At 47.9% G+C, this 19116-nt stretch overlaps 1 protein-coding gene across 1 annotated transcript in view; it reads right to left on the bottom strand.

The window, feature by feature from the left end:
* The window catches only part of LOC144139479 (dermonecrotic toxin StSicTox-betaIC1-like), a 30309-nt gene extending 18953 nt beyond the window's left edge, over positions 1 to 11356 (bottom strand). Inside the window, exons 1-2 of the mRNA XM_077671810.1 lie at positions 11205 to 11356; positions 964 to 1195 (exon numbers count right to left, since the gene is read on the bottom strand). Coding sequence (XP_077527936.1) covers positions 964 to 1195; positions 11205 to 11285 — 313 coding nt within the window. The 5' untranslated portion in view covers positions 11286 to 11356. The remainder of the gene's footprint in view (positions 1 to 963; positions 1196 to 11204) is intronic.
* Positions 11357 to 19116: the final 7760 nt, after the last annotated feature.

Here is a 19116-nt window from a genome sequence, read left to right as displayed (position 1 = left end):
GGCGCCGCATATTCCCCTGTAGAGATCCGCGAGGGGTATCCTTGCCACATTGACTTGGCCACGGGACTCAAGGCGGATTACGTTTTCGCTGAGCGCGACACGAGCCTGCGTGTACATGACTCTTCTTCTTTCTGTGGTTGTGGGGCTTGTGAGTGCGGTAATACCGAGCTTTTTCTTGGTACCTTTTTTAGCCACAGAGGCACATGTCTTACGTAGGATATCCTCGGGGTTGGGATCTCGTGCTAGGGCGATGTATCCTCCTAGCGCACTAGTTGCAACCATGGCAATCCTTGAGTCGCTCGTCTTAAGTACCTGACTGGAAGTTGAACGGCAGGCCTTCCCGTCCACAGCTGACTGGTCGTGCTGTAACTGGCCACTGCTGGGTCTCATCGGTTGGGGTCTGCCTCGACGTCAGGCAGTGGAAAGCGGCAAGGTTGGATCACACAACTTCTAAAGCCTGCAATTATTTTTTGATGCGGTCCGAAGTCGCCTTCTCGCTTCTCGTTTCTTGTATAAAAAGGAAGACCGGTATAGCACCCCCTTTCGGTTATTCCAGGCTACCTTGGATAGGCCACGGAAAAGAAAAACGCCTGAATAGCCGCAAGAAGAAGAAAACCATAAAGCAGTCGTGAATGTTGTTGTAAAGTAATATGAAGTGTGGTTAGTAGATTTCGCTTGTCTCTGGTTTTACTCATTCTACAGCCACGTGTGAGAATTCAATTGACGTCGCATGGGTAATTGTTGTGGGTGTCCTTTGCAGATTCCCAGTCCAACCACTTTTAGAGCGTAGGTTGGAGCCAGAATTTTTTTCACACTATCAGTTATCTCCCAAGATTGAGCTGCAGTTTTATTTACTCGCCCTGGCTTTGTCTACACCACGCGATATGTAGTCGCATACTACGCACATCTCAGGGCTTGCAGTCAAAGCAGAGTTTAAGGCATTACACGTACGCTTACACTCACTTGTGACATCTCGCAGGTAGTCCAAGTATTCCGGTATGGTCGCGTACCTCGTGCATTCACGGAGGCAGTCGCACGGAACGCCGTGGTAAACCCAAGTGGGCGTTCCAGTGGCGCTGAACTGTATATCTGCCTCGAGAGCGTTGGCACCACTGTTAACAAAGACGTCGACATCGTACAGCGAGTTCACCATGTGGCCTATAATGAAGAAGGGCCGCCTTTCCATCCTCACAGTCTGCGGGGAAGAACAAAATCGAATTACTGCATCATCGTAACACCCGGAATTCTGGATCAACATGATACATTAAGGCGTCATACTATTTTACATCTATTTTACAGCTACTTACACAAGGAGCAGCCAGGATAGATGAATAAAGAAACTTTATTAGCGCAAGTATGGCGGGTTGGTCTAAGACAGGGCTATACCGAGCTCTTGCACGACAGTCACCGTCACGTTGGTGCTGTACAGGTTAGGAATGCAGGCTGTAAAGTTCGGACTAGAGCTTGGGCAGGAGAAAATAGGATACTAGGGAAATTTCCAAATGGGTTTCGGAAGGACAGAAGACCGGATGATGACCTATTTACAGTAAGCCAATGCATAGCGAAGATGCAAAACTGGCCTTTGTGGTTAGCCTTTGTGGACAGTAAAGCGGTGTGCGATAATGTAGAAAGAACGCGGCTGTTGAATATCTTGTAGGACTAGGGAGTGAGGGTAGAATTTATTAACTTACTGAGGGAACTATACCGGGAGAACCAAGCGCAAATAGTGTGGCATGGGATAACATACAATATGCCTGTATACACCTACAAGGGTTTGAAACAAGGATTTCCTCTCTCTTCACTGCAGTTCATGATTTAGATGGCGGGGTTAGAAAGGAAGCTAGAGGGCAGTGCGCTGGGATTCGACTTATCATACAGAAAAGAAGGGCAGGTGGTGGAACGAGTTCCAGAACTAATGTATTAAGATGACCTATTGGTGATGGCGGACAACCGGATAGGTATGCAGTGCTTGATGGATATATGCGGAGCAGAACAGACGCACCTGGGTCTATCTTTAGCAGAGAAAAATCGGGGATCATGGTTGTTAACGACGACACGGAGCACAAAACAGTATCAGTGCAACAAGTAGAAACACCACAGGTAAAAGAATGTATATACTCAGGAGTATGGCTTAACGACAGCGAACATTACAGCTATGCGTATGAGGCTCATCTCAAAACGAAAAGAAGACGGAACGCGGCTCTAATGAGGCCTAGAGCCCTCTGGGGATACAGAAAATACGAGGTGGTAAGGGAAGTCTCGAAAGGGGTCATGGTACCAGGAATAACTTTCGGAAATTCGGTTCTGTGCACAACACCACAGACCCAAGCGGGCCTGGAGGTTAATCAGAGGTCGGTAGGCAGATTGGCCTTAGGGTCCCAAAGTAAAACTACGAACGAAGCGGTACAGGGAGGTATGGGCTGGTTATCTTTTGAGGGGAGGGAGGCGAAAAGCAAGATAAAATTTGAGGAACGACGCCGTGGCTTGGAGGACAAAAAATGGGCCGCGAGTGTGTTTAAGTACCTGTATATGAGGAGCATGGACGCGCGCGGTTGAGACGGAGGACCAGACACCAGATCAAGGGGTACGGAAAGTCTGTAGGGGAAAGTGGGGCTTACACAACAGTTAAAAAGCAGGTAAAGGCAGCAGGGACGACGAGTTGGGCACAGAGAATGGAAGCGAAAAAAACCCCATGGAGGCTAGGACAGAGAAACTAGAAAGCAGGAACGTTTTTATGGAAATACGCGAGGCATTGCACTGCTCTTTGAAGCCGGGAATTCACGGGCATCTACAGGCAACAGGATGAAACATGTGCATGCTGCGGTAGAGATAGGGAAACTACAGACCATATTTTCAGGGACTGCACAGAGATACTACCACCGCGGGGAGAGGGGGAGACGACGTTGGTGGTGACTTTGGGATTTAGGGTGAGGGGGAGCTTCAACTTCAGCACCGTAGAGGTAACGAAGAGGCGGCTGGAATGGTGGTGCAAGAAAATTAGGGAAGATATCGGTACGTAGTGGGAGTAATCAATGTAGCAATAGAAGGAGCCCCTTGCGTCAGGCGTGGTTTCTTTATTCGAGTTGACTTAGTTATAAAGATGGGTCAGTTTTACCGCGTATGTTTGGCTTGGTTTTGCAGAGACTATACTAAAATACTTGCTCGAACGAGCTCCCATATAACGTCCCACTCTAGCTTGCCTTCGGTGCGGTGTTGCAGGAGGTAACTTTATCTTCTTGAATTTTCGCAGTCTTTCGTGTAGCCTATCTACTGGATGACTGGTTTCACCCTGTAACTTGCGCTGAAGCACGCGCACAAACGGCGGAGCCGGCGCGCAATGGCAAGACTGAGCGACCAAGCACCGGTGAAGCATCAGCTAAGCAATGACCTTCAAATGCGGGCAAGCAAGCACAGCTGCGACGCATCTAAACAGCGGATCACGTGACGTTACTGCACAGCTGCAATACTTGCGCTGTGGACTCTCAAGGTCATTGCGACGCGATGAGGTACCCTCTGAGACATGAAAGAGTGGAGCTTTCGCTCTATTAAAAAAGGAGTGCACAAACTAAACAGAATGACATTATCGTAGAGATCTCCAGGTCAGGGCTCTACACCAGCAATACTTCGAAAGGTCCACAAGCAGAGTTTTCCATTTTGACCTACTCCTCGGCAGTCAATAGGTAGCCACTCTGTTACCGAGCTGACACACGTGTTGTGCATCCTGTGCATCATAGGGGCTGCCAGCTCAAAGGAGTACTGACACGAAATTTCTCGCTTCAGTTTTTATGCTGTAAAGAATACCTATTGGCCCAGTAATTACGAAAATCGAACCGAAAGCCGTCAGCCGCCAACACAGAATTAATTATAGCACGTTTATTGCAACCAATTTCAAATTTGGTCGCCGCGCGGGAAAATGGCCGTTCGAAGGCCAGCCTGCAAGCGGGCCAGCCTTACGTCACGGTCTCACCCGTGACGTCAGGGACGTTTTTCTTTCCTCCATGCGTTCGCCGCATCGTCTGCTACGATTGCACATGGTCGGCACTCGCCCGCGTAGTCGACATGAGTTGTTGCCACCCGACAGACAGAACAACTTTATTTGGACAGGTGATTAGGCCGGCGATGTCTGCGCCGTCGTCCGTTTTTTGATATCACTGCGGCTCGAACCGGCGCAGACCGTGATAGCAACAGCTTGTCGCCACTCTTCTAATCAATCTGATCGCGAAAAGAAGTTCCACAAGCGAGAAAGTAGATGTTAGTATGTTGAAAAATTGTGCTAGGGGCTGTTATCAGCACTGAATTTAAAAGTGCGTTGAGATATTTGCCGCGATGGTAAGCCTACGCTGACCGGAAGCGGAGGTTTGGCGCTCCGACCCAGCACTGCCGGCACCGCGGTGCGGCGAGCGGCCGAAAGATGGCGCCACCTGCGCGCTAGAATCAAAACAGGCCGCGGCAGATATCTTGGTCACCGATCGCTGAAACAGGAATTATTGCCAAAATAAAGGTCCATATGCGAAAAAGGGGATGATAGTGTGGTGAAAAGTTGTGTAAGGTATGGTCATTCGCAGTTGTAGAGATACCAGCGATCAAATAGTCGTCACGATACTAAGCCTAAAGTTCCCAACACCCAAGGTGACCCCTGCAACCCCGAGCCCGCTGGTTTGGGCGACAGTTCTTACGGCCGCCGCCGCGCACGAATTCAGTCCACATTAGGGCTGCATGTCGTCGCATGGAAAATAATGTATCTTGGCGGCATCGTCGATTTGCCGGACAGGCTTTCACGAGCAGTACTTCGCATACCGCGAGCTTGCCATAGCACAACTTGGGCGAGCTCGGCGACGCGCACCGCCGCGTCGCCGCGGTGCCCGTCGACATCGCGCACCGCGCAGTTTTCGGCACCAGTGCTAGGGAACACCATGCGCCGGCCACGAACTGAAGAGCAAAGACGTCGAACACGCAACGTTTACAAGCATTGCTCACACAGCTACGCCCACGTCTCCTGTCCAAACGAATACCACCGACAACAGCAGCGCAGGATATCGTTTCCGGTTCCGGAAACGACTATATGACGTCACCCTGAACCGGCCAGACACGCAGGCCGATATTTCGTCACGCCGAAAGCGATTTCGCTAGTGCTGCGGATTTGTGGAAGCTCCCGGCCTGGACAATCAAAATCGATTTTAGATGTGATTCCGGCCTCCGATCGCTGCAAAAATTTCTGTGAGGCATCTGTACAAACTACTAAAGCCAATTATATCATTTTTTAGGCGTCAAAATTTGGTGTCAGTACTCCTTTAACGTTTTCCTTTATTTGGGCTGTTTTACCACCACGCCGTCGTGCAAGTACGTCATCTCCAAGAAACGTCACCACACGCAATGTGTGTCTTTATGTCGGTGCGAGGTCAAGCGAATGAAGAGGGAACGAGAACGAACAGCGACGAGAGCATTTTGTGCGAACACAGCGCGAAACAAATGTGTGCTCCTGATTCGCCGGCCACTACCTCTGTGAAGGCCATTGCCAAGGCGGTTTTCCAGCATGCATGCCAACATTTTCCGCCGCAGCAGCATCACCGGATTATGTCCCATGTTTGCGTAGATAAAGAGCGCAATATCAGTTGTGTACATCAGGCGATCCATACGGTTCTTCGAGATACCTCGGCCGACCAAGATGCAGGTGCTGATAACGAAACATACGCAGCTGCTAACAAAAGAGATATCTCTGCGGAACCAGGTCAACAGTGGTAGCCATGCACGTAATAATAGGACAATCTAATCAACACCACTGTAACTGTCCTTGATTAGATGCTGATTTATGCATATCCCGCAGAAACTTTCACCGGAGAATGCGATTGATGCATGCTACTAGGCAGGCTACTCCCACTAGCCTTGCGTGGGTTCTGTCGTACGTATATATGTACGTCGTCCTCAGTCCTAGGGTTCTTCCGCATTGTGCACCGTATTTTCACGAATATACCATAAACCCTTTAAGATTTGTTTCCGCGTTACAATCAGGCTCAAGATCAAAGTCGTCTTCTAAGCGGCAAGAAGCAGTGCCACAGACACGAATTTCACGCCGTATCTCGACGAGACGGGTTCAATGAATAATCTTTTTTTCGGAAAACATTTTCAAAATACGTACAGACAGTGAACCCGCTGCTTACGCATGACACTCTGTCAACCTCATGACCATTCCAGTCCGTGGTGCAGCTTGGGCTGCCGTTCTCCGTACACCCCAGCAGGTCGTCTTCTGTTCCGTTGAAGTGGTTTGTAATTGAAAACTTCATATATGACTTGGCCACGTCCATTCGGGCTCGCACCCTTTTTCCAAACAAGACGCCCAAAGTGAGGGGGGTGCTTAGACTTCAACAACATAAATCACCCCCCCCCCTTTACGCCTTATCTTGACGAGGCGGGTAAGCACCCCCTATTTTAAGCAACCATCGCAAAGTGGATTTCAGGAGGGTGGAAGCGGCCACTAGTCAACGTTGTGGGCAATTCATATATGAAGTTTCCAATTACAAAACACTTCAGCGGAACACAAGACGACCTGCTGGGGGACAGCCCAGACGGCACAACGGACTCGAATGTTAGTGAGGTTACTAAGTATCATACGTGAGCAGCAGGTTGACTAACTGCACTTATTTTTTTTTAATGTTTACTGAACAAAAGGTAATTCCTTGCGCCCGGCTCGTCGACATAAGGCGTGCAAAGGGGGTAATTTATATTTTTCGAATCTAGGCACCCCTCTCACTTTGGGCATCCCGTGATTCGTCGGCCACTGTTTCTATGGGGGCCACGAAGTCACATGTGAAGGCGGTTTTCCACCATGCATGCCAAAATTTGTCGCCGCAGCAGCATCGCAGGAGTATGGCCCATGTTTGCGTAGATAAAAAGCGCAATATCAATTGTGTACATCAGGCGATCCCTACAGTGCTTTGAGATACCACGGCCGACCATTATACCGGTGCGGATAACGAAAAACACACTGCTGCAAACAAACGAGATTTCTTTGTGGGACTACGTCAACAGTGGTAGCCATGCACGTATTTAGAGGACAATCTAATCGACACCGCTGCTGCCGTCGTTGATTAGATGCTGATTTAAGCGTATCTTGCGGAAACTCATCAGAGAATCCGATTGACGCATGCTACTAAGTCCAATATAAACCAATCCGTCAACATCATGCCAGTAAATTTTGGTGCACCCATTTTTGAAGGGGAACGCCTTAGTCATCTGTTGCACACATTTCAGCCGCTCCGATTAGCACCTCGTTTCAGTCGTTGTGGCTCCGAAGAGATACCACTATGAAGCGTCTGTCAAGCGCAAGGCTTTTCGATTAGCGTATTTTTGTGATTCTTAGCACCCCCGATTCTAAGCACCCTCCACTACTTTCGGGGAAAAAAAATTGGAAAAAAGTTTGCATGCGAATCTAAGCAACCCCGTTCGGAGAAACCATCTTAAAAATTACTCCCACCTCCCCTCGCGGGAACCCCTGTGTAGATGCGACGCATAGGGGGTTCCGTTGTTGTTTCCGTTAGGTTGATTCGCCCATCGCGTGAAACGTGCTGTGAACCCCCTGCCGCGGCTATGACGCAACACAATCCAACACAATCCACTTTAATCCAATCCCATCCAATCCAAGCCAATCCAATCCAATCCAATGCCTCTCGCGAGAGAGTGTGGAGAGGAGAGGGGGTGAGCGGCGGAGAGCGCAGCTCACGCGGCGAGGAGAATGGGGGAGGGGTGTGGACGGACAACGGCAACGCCGCATGGAGGGACAAGGCGAGTGAATGAGATGCCGTCGCATCTAAAATGGATTTCAGGCGCGTGGAAGCGGGCCCGAGTTGACGTTGTGGCCAAGTCATATATGAAGTTTTCAATTAGAAACGACTTAAACTGAACAGGACCACCTGTGGGGGGGTAGGGCGGGTTACTGAGAACGGCGATCCAGGCTGCACAACGGACTCGAATGGTAGTGAGGTTGACTGAGTATCCTACGTAAGCAGCGGTTTCACTGTCTGTACCTATTCTTCTTTTGAATGTTTGCCAAATGAAAGATTATTCCTTGTGCCCGTCTCGTGGAGATACGGCGTGAGGGGGGTATTTAATGTTTTTTCAAATCTAAGCACCCCCCTCACTTTGGGCATCATGAGCGTTTGGAAAAAAGGGGGTGCTAAGAATCAAGTAAATATGGTACTTGTTTACACAAGGGGAACCGAGCAGCAAGCATCATGCACTCTGGGCGTCCTAGAGACATTAGCACGCCATTCACGTAAACATACCAGAGCCAAATTTTCACGTAACGATTCACCGGCCCTGAGCATAGATGTTTATAAGAACTTCAAGTCTCCAACGTAAAATTAATAAATGAACGGCAAATGAACGAGCAGCCCATCAAGCGTGAAAATATGAAGGTCGAAGCACTTGCATTGGCAACCACTTTCAACTTTCCCCGCTTCACTGTTAGTACCACTAGGAGCTGCATAGTCAAGTTTATGAAGCACGAGGGATTTTCGCTGCTACAGTTGCGTGTGTCAAATATAAGGTCTTGTGCCAAGTACGTGGTACATCTCCGCGGCAGAATCATCGTCAAAGAAGTTGTTAGAATTTTTGTACGTACCTGCGTGTTACAATCGGGGGGCGTTAGAATCGTGAAAGTATGGTACACACCTTGATGGCGTAGTCGCCAAAGGGTACAGCAGGGCTGGCTTAATAGGTACGCGACTACAATATGCGGCAATTCCCCTTACGCCACTAATGCATAAGACGTTGAGAACGGAGACTATCGTATCCACTAGATTCTCTCCTCTGTTCAATTGGTTTTAGAGACAAAGCGACCTGGATTATTTTAAGGAATAAGCAGTGATTAACTATTCTGCAAGTCCTATTGTGGCCTAAAAGTCGCGCACAAAACACACGCACTATTTTAGGACGATGCCTGCTTGAATGGCATTGCCACCGCCGAACCATCAGTGAACAACGTATTCATGTTGTGGGGTCTAGTCTCAATTTTGTTCGGCAAAAAAAGGGGGGGGGGGGGGGGACGAAAAAAGAAGAGTTTTACACAACACACAAAAAGGATACCGCCAAGATGAGGCAGGACAAGCTTGAAAGTTTTTCATCTTGATTGACTCGTTCGGTGCTGCGGCATGCTTGTGGTCCGTTAAATTGCTTTTACAAGTTGCCTATTGCCATCGCAGTATGTTGTATTTGCCGTCCACAACTATTTCCATGTTAGGAACGTCTTCCTGAAATATGTTTAAAGTGATTTCTTCCAGTACAGCCATTAGCAATTTTATTCCGGCTTCCACAAGTTACCTGGATGCCCAACACGCGCAGACGCATCTGAGCTTCAACATGAAGTATATCGGTACGACAGCATTAACTTCATTACGCGAAACGGAGCGCCCGACATCATATGGTCGGGCGTTGGTTGCAGAAATCGCCGGCAAAGCGCACAATATAAAAGGAAACAAAATAAAATTTGGTGTACTTGGATATGTGAGTTGACACCGCAACCTACGGAACACCTTTACACTACGAACCCCTCTTTTAAAACGACACTCTTTTCTGTGCTATTTAAAGGCGAAAAGCTTGGTCTTTCTGTCCGACGATTCAGCCGCCCGACCAAAAGCTAAACTCATTTTTGTACAATACGTTGACATAGAAAAACATTTCCAGACTAGTAAATCTGGTGCCAATGTTCGTAATAGTCAATACTTTTGAGCAAAAAGAAAACATTAGGTTTATATTTCAGGCAAAACGTGAATAAGTGGTTCAGTACTTGCAGTGTTCTATGAATTAAAAATGCACGGTTTCTTGATTTTTGTGAGAGAAAATAAAAATACGCCGTTAAAAATGTTTAAACTCAAAAATACAAAAAGCGCTGGCGCGACACTAGCCCTCCGAGCGGCATTCCACAGAGTACCGCACTAACGAAAGGTTCCAGTACATGGCGCCCGAGCAGTCGAACGCGCGAAAACTGAACTGACTGGAGGGAACCTCCACGCTGTTTATCGTAAGAGGAGCGAGACGGGAGGACTAAAGCGTTACAGGTGGGCGAGGGCGAAAAGGATGCATTTACGAGGTAGCTGCGTCGGAAGACTATCGTCTTTCGACGACACTTCACTGCTGTGAGGGGATAGGCGGCCAATTTTTTTCCCCTCCTCCACGACCCATCCGTGGCGATCGCTAACTGATTCCAGACATACCGAATGTGTTGTGGCCTCCGACTTAGAAACTTGTGTCATATAGAACTAGAGAGCCTAGGGGAATAGTTTTAGTATGCCAACTGCAAACGCGGCAAAGAAAGTGTACACTAATTGTGATTTGTCGGGCTTACAAGGGCAAAGGTTCTCATTAAAAGGAACAGAGAAGACAAAACTACCCATTTGAAAAAAAAAACAGATCATGTCGAAGGTTATGCCAGGACAGAATCGCAGCACTGAGACAGGTTTACGAATTCGGTGGTGTGTTTGCTGCAGTCGAATCTGAAGCGACTACTGCGGCGGCAGTTTCTAATTGCGGCCACACATTGAACTATTCCTCAGGGAAACATGAAAGACGACACGAAACTGCCTAGAGCAAGCAAAAAGCAGGCGGTTTCAACATCTAAAGCCAGGCGACACCGCCGGAACCCGTACGACGCAAAGGTTGCACTCCAGACTTGTACCCCTTTGAAGGCAAAGACATCATCGTAACATAATGTGGCATATTCACCACAGGCGTACAATAGATCGCATTGCTTGAAATATTATTTATGCTTCCGAGTTTCTACGCGCAAGCACTTTGAAGTGTCTCTCTGAATTATTTTCCTTCAGTTTAGTTTGATTGAAGAGTACCTAATAATAAACTATCGACAAGAACTTGTCCTGCAAAGCAATATTTGAATTTTAATAAAAGCGTGACTCTCGTGTAAAAGGCGTAGAGCAATGCTGGAAGTGATACGCCTCCGAAAGTTTCGTAACCAAGTTGTGATGGAACGCGTATAAAAAGACTAATTTAAGGCATGCTGTTATTGTTACCAAGTAGCACAGGAAGTATACATGCTCTGCAACTCTTTAATAGTCTCAACATGCTATAGGAAGAGACGTTGATAATACGCCAAGGGTTTTGGTTAAGCGACGGATTTATGTTCCAGGTCCACCGTAAATAGCGGACCTGTGTAATTAAAAAGAACATTTGTTGCATGAATAAAAATTACTCACCACTAGGTCTGCCATTTGTAGAAGTGTGAGATACGCCACCAAAAAAGAAATACGTTTTGTTACCGCAATTCGAACCGCCATTTCGTTGAAAGGAGCGTGCCTGCTGGATACCAATGGGAAATGCGCGTAGTGGACTTCTCTAAAAATGCCCTAATAGCACCCCAACTAAATGCTAGATCATGGTAGGCATCCAGAGTATTTATATCGCAACATTGCATCCCATTGCTACTTGGTGGGGAAGGTTATTGTGTTCACTCTGATAAAGGGGTTTGAAAGTCCAACAATATACAATAGACCGTTTGTGAGCCCACAGCTATCTTGAAATACGTTGCGAAACACTCGCCGGGCTCCAGCAATTGTGTGCATCCTTTCCGTTTACTTTCATCCGCTGATAAGCGCACACATGGCCCGTACACTAAGAGCAGCAATAGTTTTATCACGGAAAATGATCCTATTTCACTGATGAAAACATACAATGGCAAATACGATAAGAATTGGGCTCTTTGTTCCTGTACACTAAAGCAGGAAGACCTCACGAGGATCGAGCCTCAATAAGCAAACCTGTCCCGGCAATCGACGTCAACATGAAAGTGGGAAGTGACTCCGAGGAAGCGATAGGGGCTGAAACCTGCCCTTCGAGGATGCCTAAAGTTTTCGCCCCAACCTTTTCACAGAAGTTTGGGCTTGAGGTAAGATCCGAGTTTAATTGATGATGATGATGATGAAAGTTGGTGTTTAATGGCGCAAGGCCGACGAGGGCAAAGAGCGCCAGAGAAGTTATTTAATGAAAAGAAGTGATTACCACAAAAGGTAGGTATAAAATCTGTAAACTGGACATAGTAAGATCAATAAAGATAATGGTGATGGCTGGTGTATAGGGCCAGATTTGATTATGCATGATAGGAAATGAGGTTTAAAAACTTAACATCTGACAAATATTTAAAAACGCGTTTCACAGAAACCATGGCATCGTCACCTAGAAACAGGGATGGGTGTAGGGGAATATGTTGTCTGTAGAGTTCTCTGAAGTGTTTGTGTCGTGTTGTGTCAAGTGCCTTGCATTGTATGAGTATGTGGACCACGGATAGGCCCTCCCCACACCTGCTACACAGGGGTCTTGGAAATCCCGTGAGCAGGTACGAGTGCGTCACATGTGTATGGCCTATCCGTAATCTAGCTAAGGTAACTTCAATGTGCCTGTTGTGTGAGTCAGCAGTGTATTGTCCCAAGTGTGGTTTTATTACGTGTAGTTTGTTGTCTGTCTGTTCGCTCCAGTCTGCTTGCCACGTTTTACGGAGTTGTTGTCTAATGTGTGGCTTGAGGTCTGTGTAAGGTAGTGTTGCCATGTCTACTGTGTTTCGGAGTGCAGCATTGGCGGCCATTTCATCCGCCACTTCATTACCGCCAATGCCAGAGTGGCCTGGCACCCAACACACAGTCACCCCTAGGTTTGAGGAATAAGCTACCATAATTGTTTTAAAGACAAGATTAATGACATGGTTTTTTGATGACTTTCCGGATGATAATGCACGGACGACGCTGAACGAATCTGTATAAATGACGGATGTAGGAATACGATGTTCAACTATGTGACTTACAACGAGAAATATGCCATATCCTTTTGCCGTAAAAATACTTGTATTAACATTCATTGTTCTACATGCTTCAAAATTGGGCCCATGCGCAGCACAAGACACCGCAGTGGACGTTTTAGATGCATCGCTGAAAAATTCTGCAGCCTTGTATTTATCCTGTATATACATGAAATGCTGCAAAATCCCACTTTTTGGTGTCCTGTTCTTATTGTATTTTAAGAAAGACAAGTCACATGCAACAGGACGAAGATGCCATGGTGCTACAAGATCGGTGATAGATGACTTGAATGTGTCTACAAAGGAGACCGCATGAATAGTGACCTCGTCCTTTACTCTGAGCGAGAAGAGAACAGGAATGGATGCGCGATTTAAAAAGAGCTTTGATGTGGATGTATCATTAAAAACCGGTTTAAAAGGATGGTTGTCCATTGATGAAATTTTAGAGGCATATAACAAGTCAACATAGGTTCGCTGGTATGATAAGCACCATTTGTCACACTCTGCGTAAAGACTCTGTACAGGGCTCGTACGGGATGCGCCACAAGAGAGGCGAAGCCCCAAGTGAAGCACTGGGTCGAGCATTTTAAGTGCTGTTTTAGTGGCTGACCCATACACAACACTCCCATAGTCCAATCTAGACCCCACTAGGCTTCTGAAAATACGTAACAGGAGTTGCTTATCCGTTCCTACGACTGGTGGGACAAGATTTTAAGAATGTTGAGAGCCTTTAGACATTTATGTTTCAACTGTTTAATGTGAGGGATGAACGTAAGCCTTTCATCCAACACCACACCTAAAAACTTGTGTTCCTTCCTCACAGGAATCGATACGCCATTAAGGATAATGTCTGGGTCCGGATGGATCCCACGCCTCCTGGAGAAGACAACACAGCTGCTTTTTTCTGGGTTAAGTTTAAAACCGTGCTTGTCTGCCCAGCTGGCAAGTTTTTTGACACCGAGCTGGACTTGACGCTCACAGATGGACATATTACATGATTTAAAAGATACCTGGATGTCGTCTACATACATTGAATAAGAAATTGTAGGTGGCAGTGCCTTCTCAAGGGAGTTCATCTTAACTATGAACAGAGTGCAGCTTAGCACTCCACCTTGCGGAACGCCGTTTTCTTGCACATGAACTCTTGAGAGTGCGCTACCTACTCTCACGCGAAACGTTCTTTCGGACAAATAACTAGCAAGGGTGTTGAGCATATGGCCCGAAACACCGAAAGACTTTAGGTCACTGAGGATCCCGTAACGCCAAGCGGTGTCATAGGCCTTCTGAAGGTCAAAAAACACCGTTGTGCAAAACTGTTTGTGAATGAAGGCGTCCTTTATATAGGACTCGAGCGCGACGAGTTGGTCGTTGGTGGACCTCCCCGCCCTGAAGCCTGCCTGGCAGCTCTCGAGAAGACCATTGTACTCAAGAAAGTACATGAGTCTCCTGTTTATCATCTTCTCGAGGAGTTTGCACAGGCAGCTTGTGAGGGCGATGCGCCGATGGCTAGCGGGAGAGGAAGGGTCTTTTCCTTCCTTCAGGAAAGCCACTACTATGGCCTCTCTCCAAGAGCGAGGAATGTGCCCCGAAAGCCATGTGTTGTTGTATAGATGTAGGAGTGTTTCAAGAGTGTCTGGGTGTAGGTATTGTATCATGGTGTATGTGATTTTGTCTGCACCTGGAGCTGAAGGCTTACATGCGTTCAGAGCAACCTTCAGCTCATGAATTGAAAAAGGAGAATTGTAAGAAGTGTGCGACTTGTTGTTATCACGCAGGGACTTCTTTTCTACAGATGTCTTGTGTTTCATGAAAGTGTTTGTGTAGTGTGCTGAACTGGACACGTGTTCGAAGTGTTGTGCAAATGTGTTAGCCTAGTCTTCCAGTGTGTCCCCTGTTGTACTAACCAGGGGCAGGCTGTGTGTCTGTTGTCCTTTTAGTTTTCGTATTCGTGTCCAGACTTTGTGTGTGTCAGTGTATGAGTTGATGGAAGTGAGGAAGGTGCGGCAACTCTCCCTTTCCGACTCACGACGCACTCGCTTCCCAAAAGCCTTTGCCCGTTTAAAAGAAATGAGGTTATCTGACGTGGGGTACCGACGAAGGACACCCCACGCCTTGTTCTGGGCCTCTCGCACCTGCCTACAGTCCTCGTTCCACCAGGGCCTCCTTGGGTTGCGGGATGCACTGGATGCCTGCGGCATAGACTTTTCGGCGGCGTCGAGTATGTGTGCCGTGACGAGTTGGGCTGCTTCCTCCACGTGTAGGTGTTTTATGGTTGTGTGGTGTAGTTTAGATGTTTCTGTGAATGTGCTCCAGTTTGCTTTTGATTCATTAAACCTGTTATGGGAAGATGGACTGCATGGGCCTTTACCTATGTACGTTAGGGAAGTGGGGAAATGGTCACTACCATATGGGTCTGTGCCCACACCCCACTCAAGGCATGGAAAGAGAACTGCGAAACCAATCGCCAAGTCAAGATGCGAGTATGTATTGTGTCCTAAGTTATGGTATGTAGGCTGTTTTTTGTTGAAAAGGCATGCTCCGGAGGATGTAAGAAACTTCTCTATCAGGCGACCGCGGGCATCCGTTCTGGAGGAGCCCCAAAGAGAGTTGTGCGCATTAAGGTCGCCTGTTAGTATGTATGGTTCGGGCAGCTGGTCGACCAGTGCCTCGAAATCAGAGCTCAGAAGTGCAAAATCAGGAGGAATGTAAATGGATGATGATGATGGTTGGTGTTTCATGGCGCAAGGCCAACGAGGGCAAAGAGCGCCAGAAAAGAAGTTATATAATGAAGCGAGGTGATTACCACAAAAAGGTAGGTATAAAAACATGTAAATCGGACATAGTAAAATCAATTAAAAGTAATGGTGATGGCTGGTGTATAGGGCCAGAGTTGATTATGCGTGATATGAGATAAGGTTTAAAAACTTAACATCTGACAAATAATCAAACACACGTTTCATAGAAACACTGGCATCGTCCCCTAGAAACAGCGATGGATGTAGTGGGATACGTTGTCTGTAGAGTTCTCTGAAGTGTTTGTGTCGTGTTGTGTGAAGTGCCTTGCATGTTATTAGTATGTGGACTACGGATAGGCCCTCCCCGCACCTGCTACACAGAGGTCTAGGAGATCCCGTGAGCAGGTGGGAATGTGTTGCATGCGTGTGGCCTATCCGTAATCGAGCCAGGGTAACTTCGTTGTGTCTGTTGTGAGTATCAGTGGTGTATGGTCCCAAGAGTGGCTTTATAATGTGTAGTTTGTTGTCAGTCTGTTGATTCCAGTGTGCTTGCCATGTTGTGCGAAGGTGTTGTCTGATGTGTGATTTGAGGTCGGTGTAGGGTACTGTTGTTATGTCAACGGTAGTTGTAAGGGCAGCAGCGGCCGCCATTCGGTCTGCGGTCTCATTACCTGGAATTCCAGAGTGCCCTGGCACCCAGCACACGGTCACCTCAAGGTTTAACGCATGCACAGACATAAGAGTACTAATGAGAGCATTGACCACATGGTTTTTAGACTTCTGTGAGGATAATGTACGCACAACACTTAAAGAATCAGTATAAATTACAGATTTCGTAATTCGACTCAGAACAATATGTTGAACTACAAGAAGTATGCCATAGGCCTCTGCCGTAAAGATACTTGTATTTCTATTCATAGTTCTACAGACATTAAAGGTGCAACCATGCGCAGCACAGGAAACAGTTGTGGCAGTTTTTGAAGCATCCGTGTAAAATTCAGCACACTTATATTTGTGCTGCAGGGTCAAGAAATGTTGCACGATCGCGCTTCTAGGCACTCTGTTTTTCTCGACACTTATAAAAGATACATCACATGATATCGGGCGAAGCTGCCACGGTACTAGAAGTTCAGTAGCGGAGGTTTTGATGGTGTCTGAGAACATGACATCAAGTTGCGACGCTTCTTCTCTTACTCTGAAAGCGAAGGGAGCAGAGACTGATGGACGATTAGTAAGAAGTTGAGATAAGGATGTATCATAAAAAACTTATGTAAAAGGATGGTGAGGCATTGATGAGATTTTAAAAGCATAAAGCAAGTCTGTGTAGGTTCGCTGACGTTCTAGGCTCCAATGTAAATGGAGCATACCGTGATCAACCTATTAAATATTATCGTACGGATTGCTACAGCCTCGAGGACAGTGTTCAGAGTGACAGGGTGGCAGGCTAAGGATTTCCGGGCAATTATGGCCACACCTCCAGAAGAGTGTGTGCAGCCATCCCTGTCCTTTCTGAAGACCATGTAACTATTCAAGAAATTTGTGTGCTTGGAATTCAAATGCGTTTCCTGAACACACATTACACTTGGCTGATTAGCATGCAGTAGTTCGTATACATCGTCAAGATTTTTAAGAAGGCCTCTACAGTTCCATTGAAATGTGTTTTCTCTTCCCATTATTTAGTGTGAGAGCTACTGGAGTGTGTGTGTTTGTTTATGTGTCGTCTTTCGGGGCTATGACCCTCGCCTTTTTTGGCTTGTCGGGAGGCTTTGGCGTCGGGACGCGTTCCTTGCGCTGCGTTGCAGGCAGGAACGGCCCGACATCCATGTCGTCGTCGGATGTCCGAGGGGTGCCCGACGGACCGGGCCCCCCGGACTTGGCCCCCCCTCGGGAGCCCTTCGTTTGAGCCGCCACCGCCGAGGTCGTCCGGGGCGCCAGAGGTGGCACGGGCGGTGCGGTGGCGGTGGGAACCGGTGCGGGGCCCGTGGTGTCCATCACCTCGGTACCCTCCAACGTACTGGAGGATGGGGAGACAGAGGCGGGAGCGGCACCGGTCCCGGCGGAAGAGGTTGCCACCACAACCGCTGCTGCCTCAGCAAGCGGCGTGGTGGCGGGTTGGGCTGCCAGAGGCAACCCAGAGGGGGGCGGCGGAGGGACCAGGTCAGGCTCGCTGAACTGGGTCCCTGTGGAAACCAGACGCCGCTCCGCCCCCCGGCGAGCTGCGTCGGCGTACCTCCCCAGAGGGAAAGAGGCGAACCTCTTCCCCGCCTCTGGGAAGGTGATGTTTTCAGTGATTTTGAGGTTGATTATTTTCTTTTCCATCTGGAACCTTTCACACGTGCTGGAGTACGCAGCATGAGGTCCATGACAGTTGCTGCACATTAATTGTTGAGCCTGGCAGTTATCTGTATCATGATCTTGAGATGAACATTTTGCACACGTTGTTTTTCCACGACAGGAGGTGGTGCCATGCCCGAACCGTTGGCACTTGAAACAGCGCCGCGGGTTCGGGATGTAAGGCCGGACAGAACAATGAATGAAACCCGCTTTGATGGATTCAGGGAGTGTGGAACGGTCAAATGTCAAGATTATATGTTTTGTCATGATTTGCTTATCATCTCGCCGCATGGTGATGCGCCTCACTGCCGTCACGCCCTCGCCTTTCAGACCTTCGAGCAGATCGGCTTCCGTCTCATTTATCAGATCTGGCTCAGAAATCACACCCTGAGAGCTATTGAGGCTACGGTGGGGTGTGACTCTGATGTCCAGATCTGCCATGCGATTCTGGGTAAGGAGGCTTGTGGCTTGCTGGCGAGTGTTCACCTCGACCAGAACTTCGCCGGTTCTCAGTTTCTTGGCTTGGAAAGACTTGCCAAGGATGCCTTCAAGGAATTTGGTGATAAGGAACACTGACTGGGAGGAGATAGGATTTGACTTGTCAAGAGATTCAACAATCAAGAAGCGCGGATAGTTATCTGGCTTTTGGGATGCAATTGTTGGCAAGGGTGGGTATGAAGCTTCGGTGCGCCCCTTATCGGGGGCCAATCACGTTTGGGGGGGGTTTGGAAAATGCCATATGATACATTGGAAAGCAGGGAGACGGGGGTACTTTCTTCTTTGACCTTACCCTGTTAGCCAAAGAGGTCCCGGAGCTCCCTGCCTGGTGAACAGACAGGGAGCCCATCCGCCGGAGCTTGACCTGGGCTCCGACGGCCACCGTTCGTGGTTTCTAACCCTCCACCTATAAACACATTGCCACGGTTGGATCCAGCGTATGTTTGGGGGCTCGGGGTCCGCGGTATCGCCAGTACCGTCACCAAGATTGCTCAAGGTACCCCGTGCGGGGAGATCCGAGTTTAATTGAAGCCTGAGTCGGCGCCATTAATTTTCGGCGTAGGCAACATATTTTTTTCTACTTTTACTGTTTAAGGCTGATCCAGCAGTACACTACTTCGTCAGAGGAACACTACACCCTAGTTCGTCTGCACTGATGTGTTAGCAGGAAATCAACCCATCGAAACACCCCGAAATTTTCGTTACACGTTTCATCCCTAAATTTGGGATACAAGGTTTCATCTCTAAATTTGG

Source organism: Haemaphysalis longicornis, unplaced genomic scaffold, assembly GCF_048455015.1.
Source record: "Haemaphysalis longicornis isolate Haplotype H1 unplaced genomic scaffold, Haemaphysalis longicornis Haplotype H1 scaffold_5, whole genome shotgun sequence".
Taxonomy (NCBI): domain Eukaryota; kingdom Metazoa; phylum Arthropoda; class Arachnida; order Ixodida; family Ixodidae; genus Haemaphysalis; species Haemaphysalis longicornis.
This window is presented reverse-complemented; position numbering and strand designations above follow the sequence as displayed.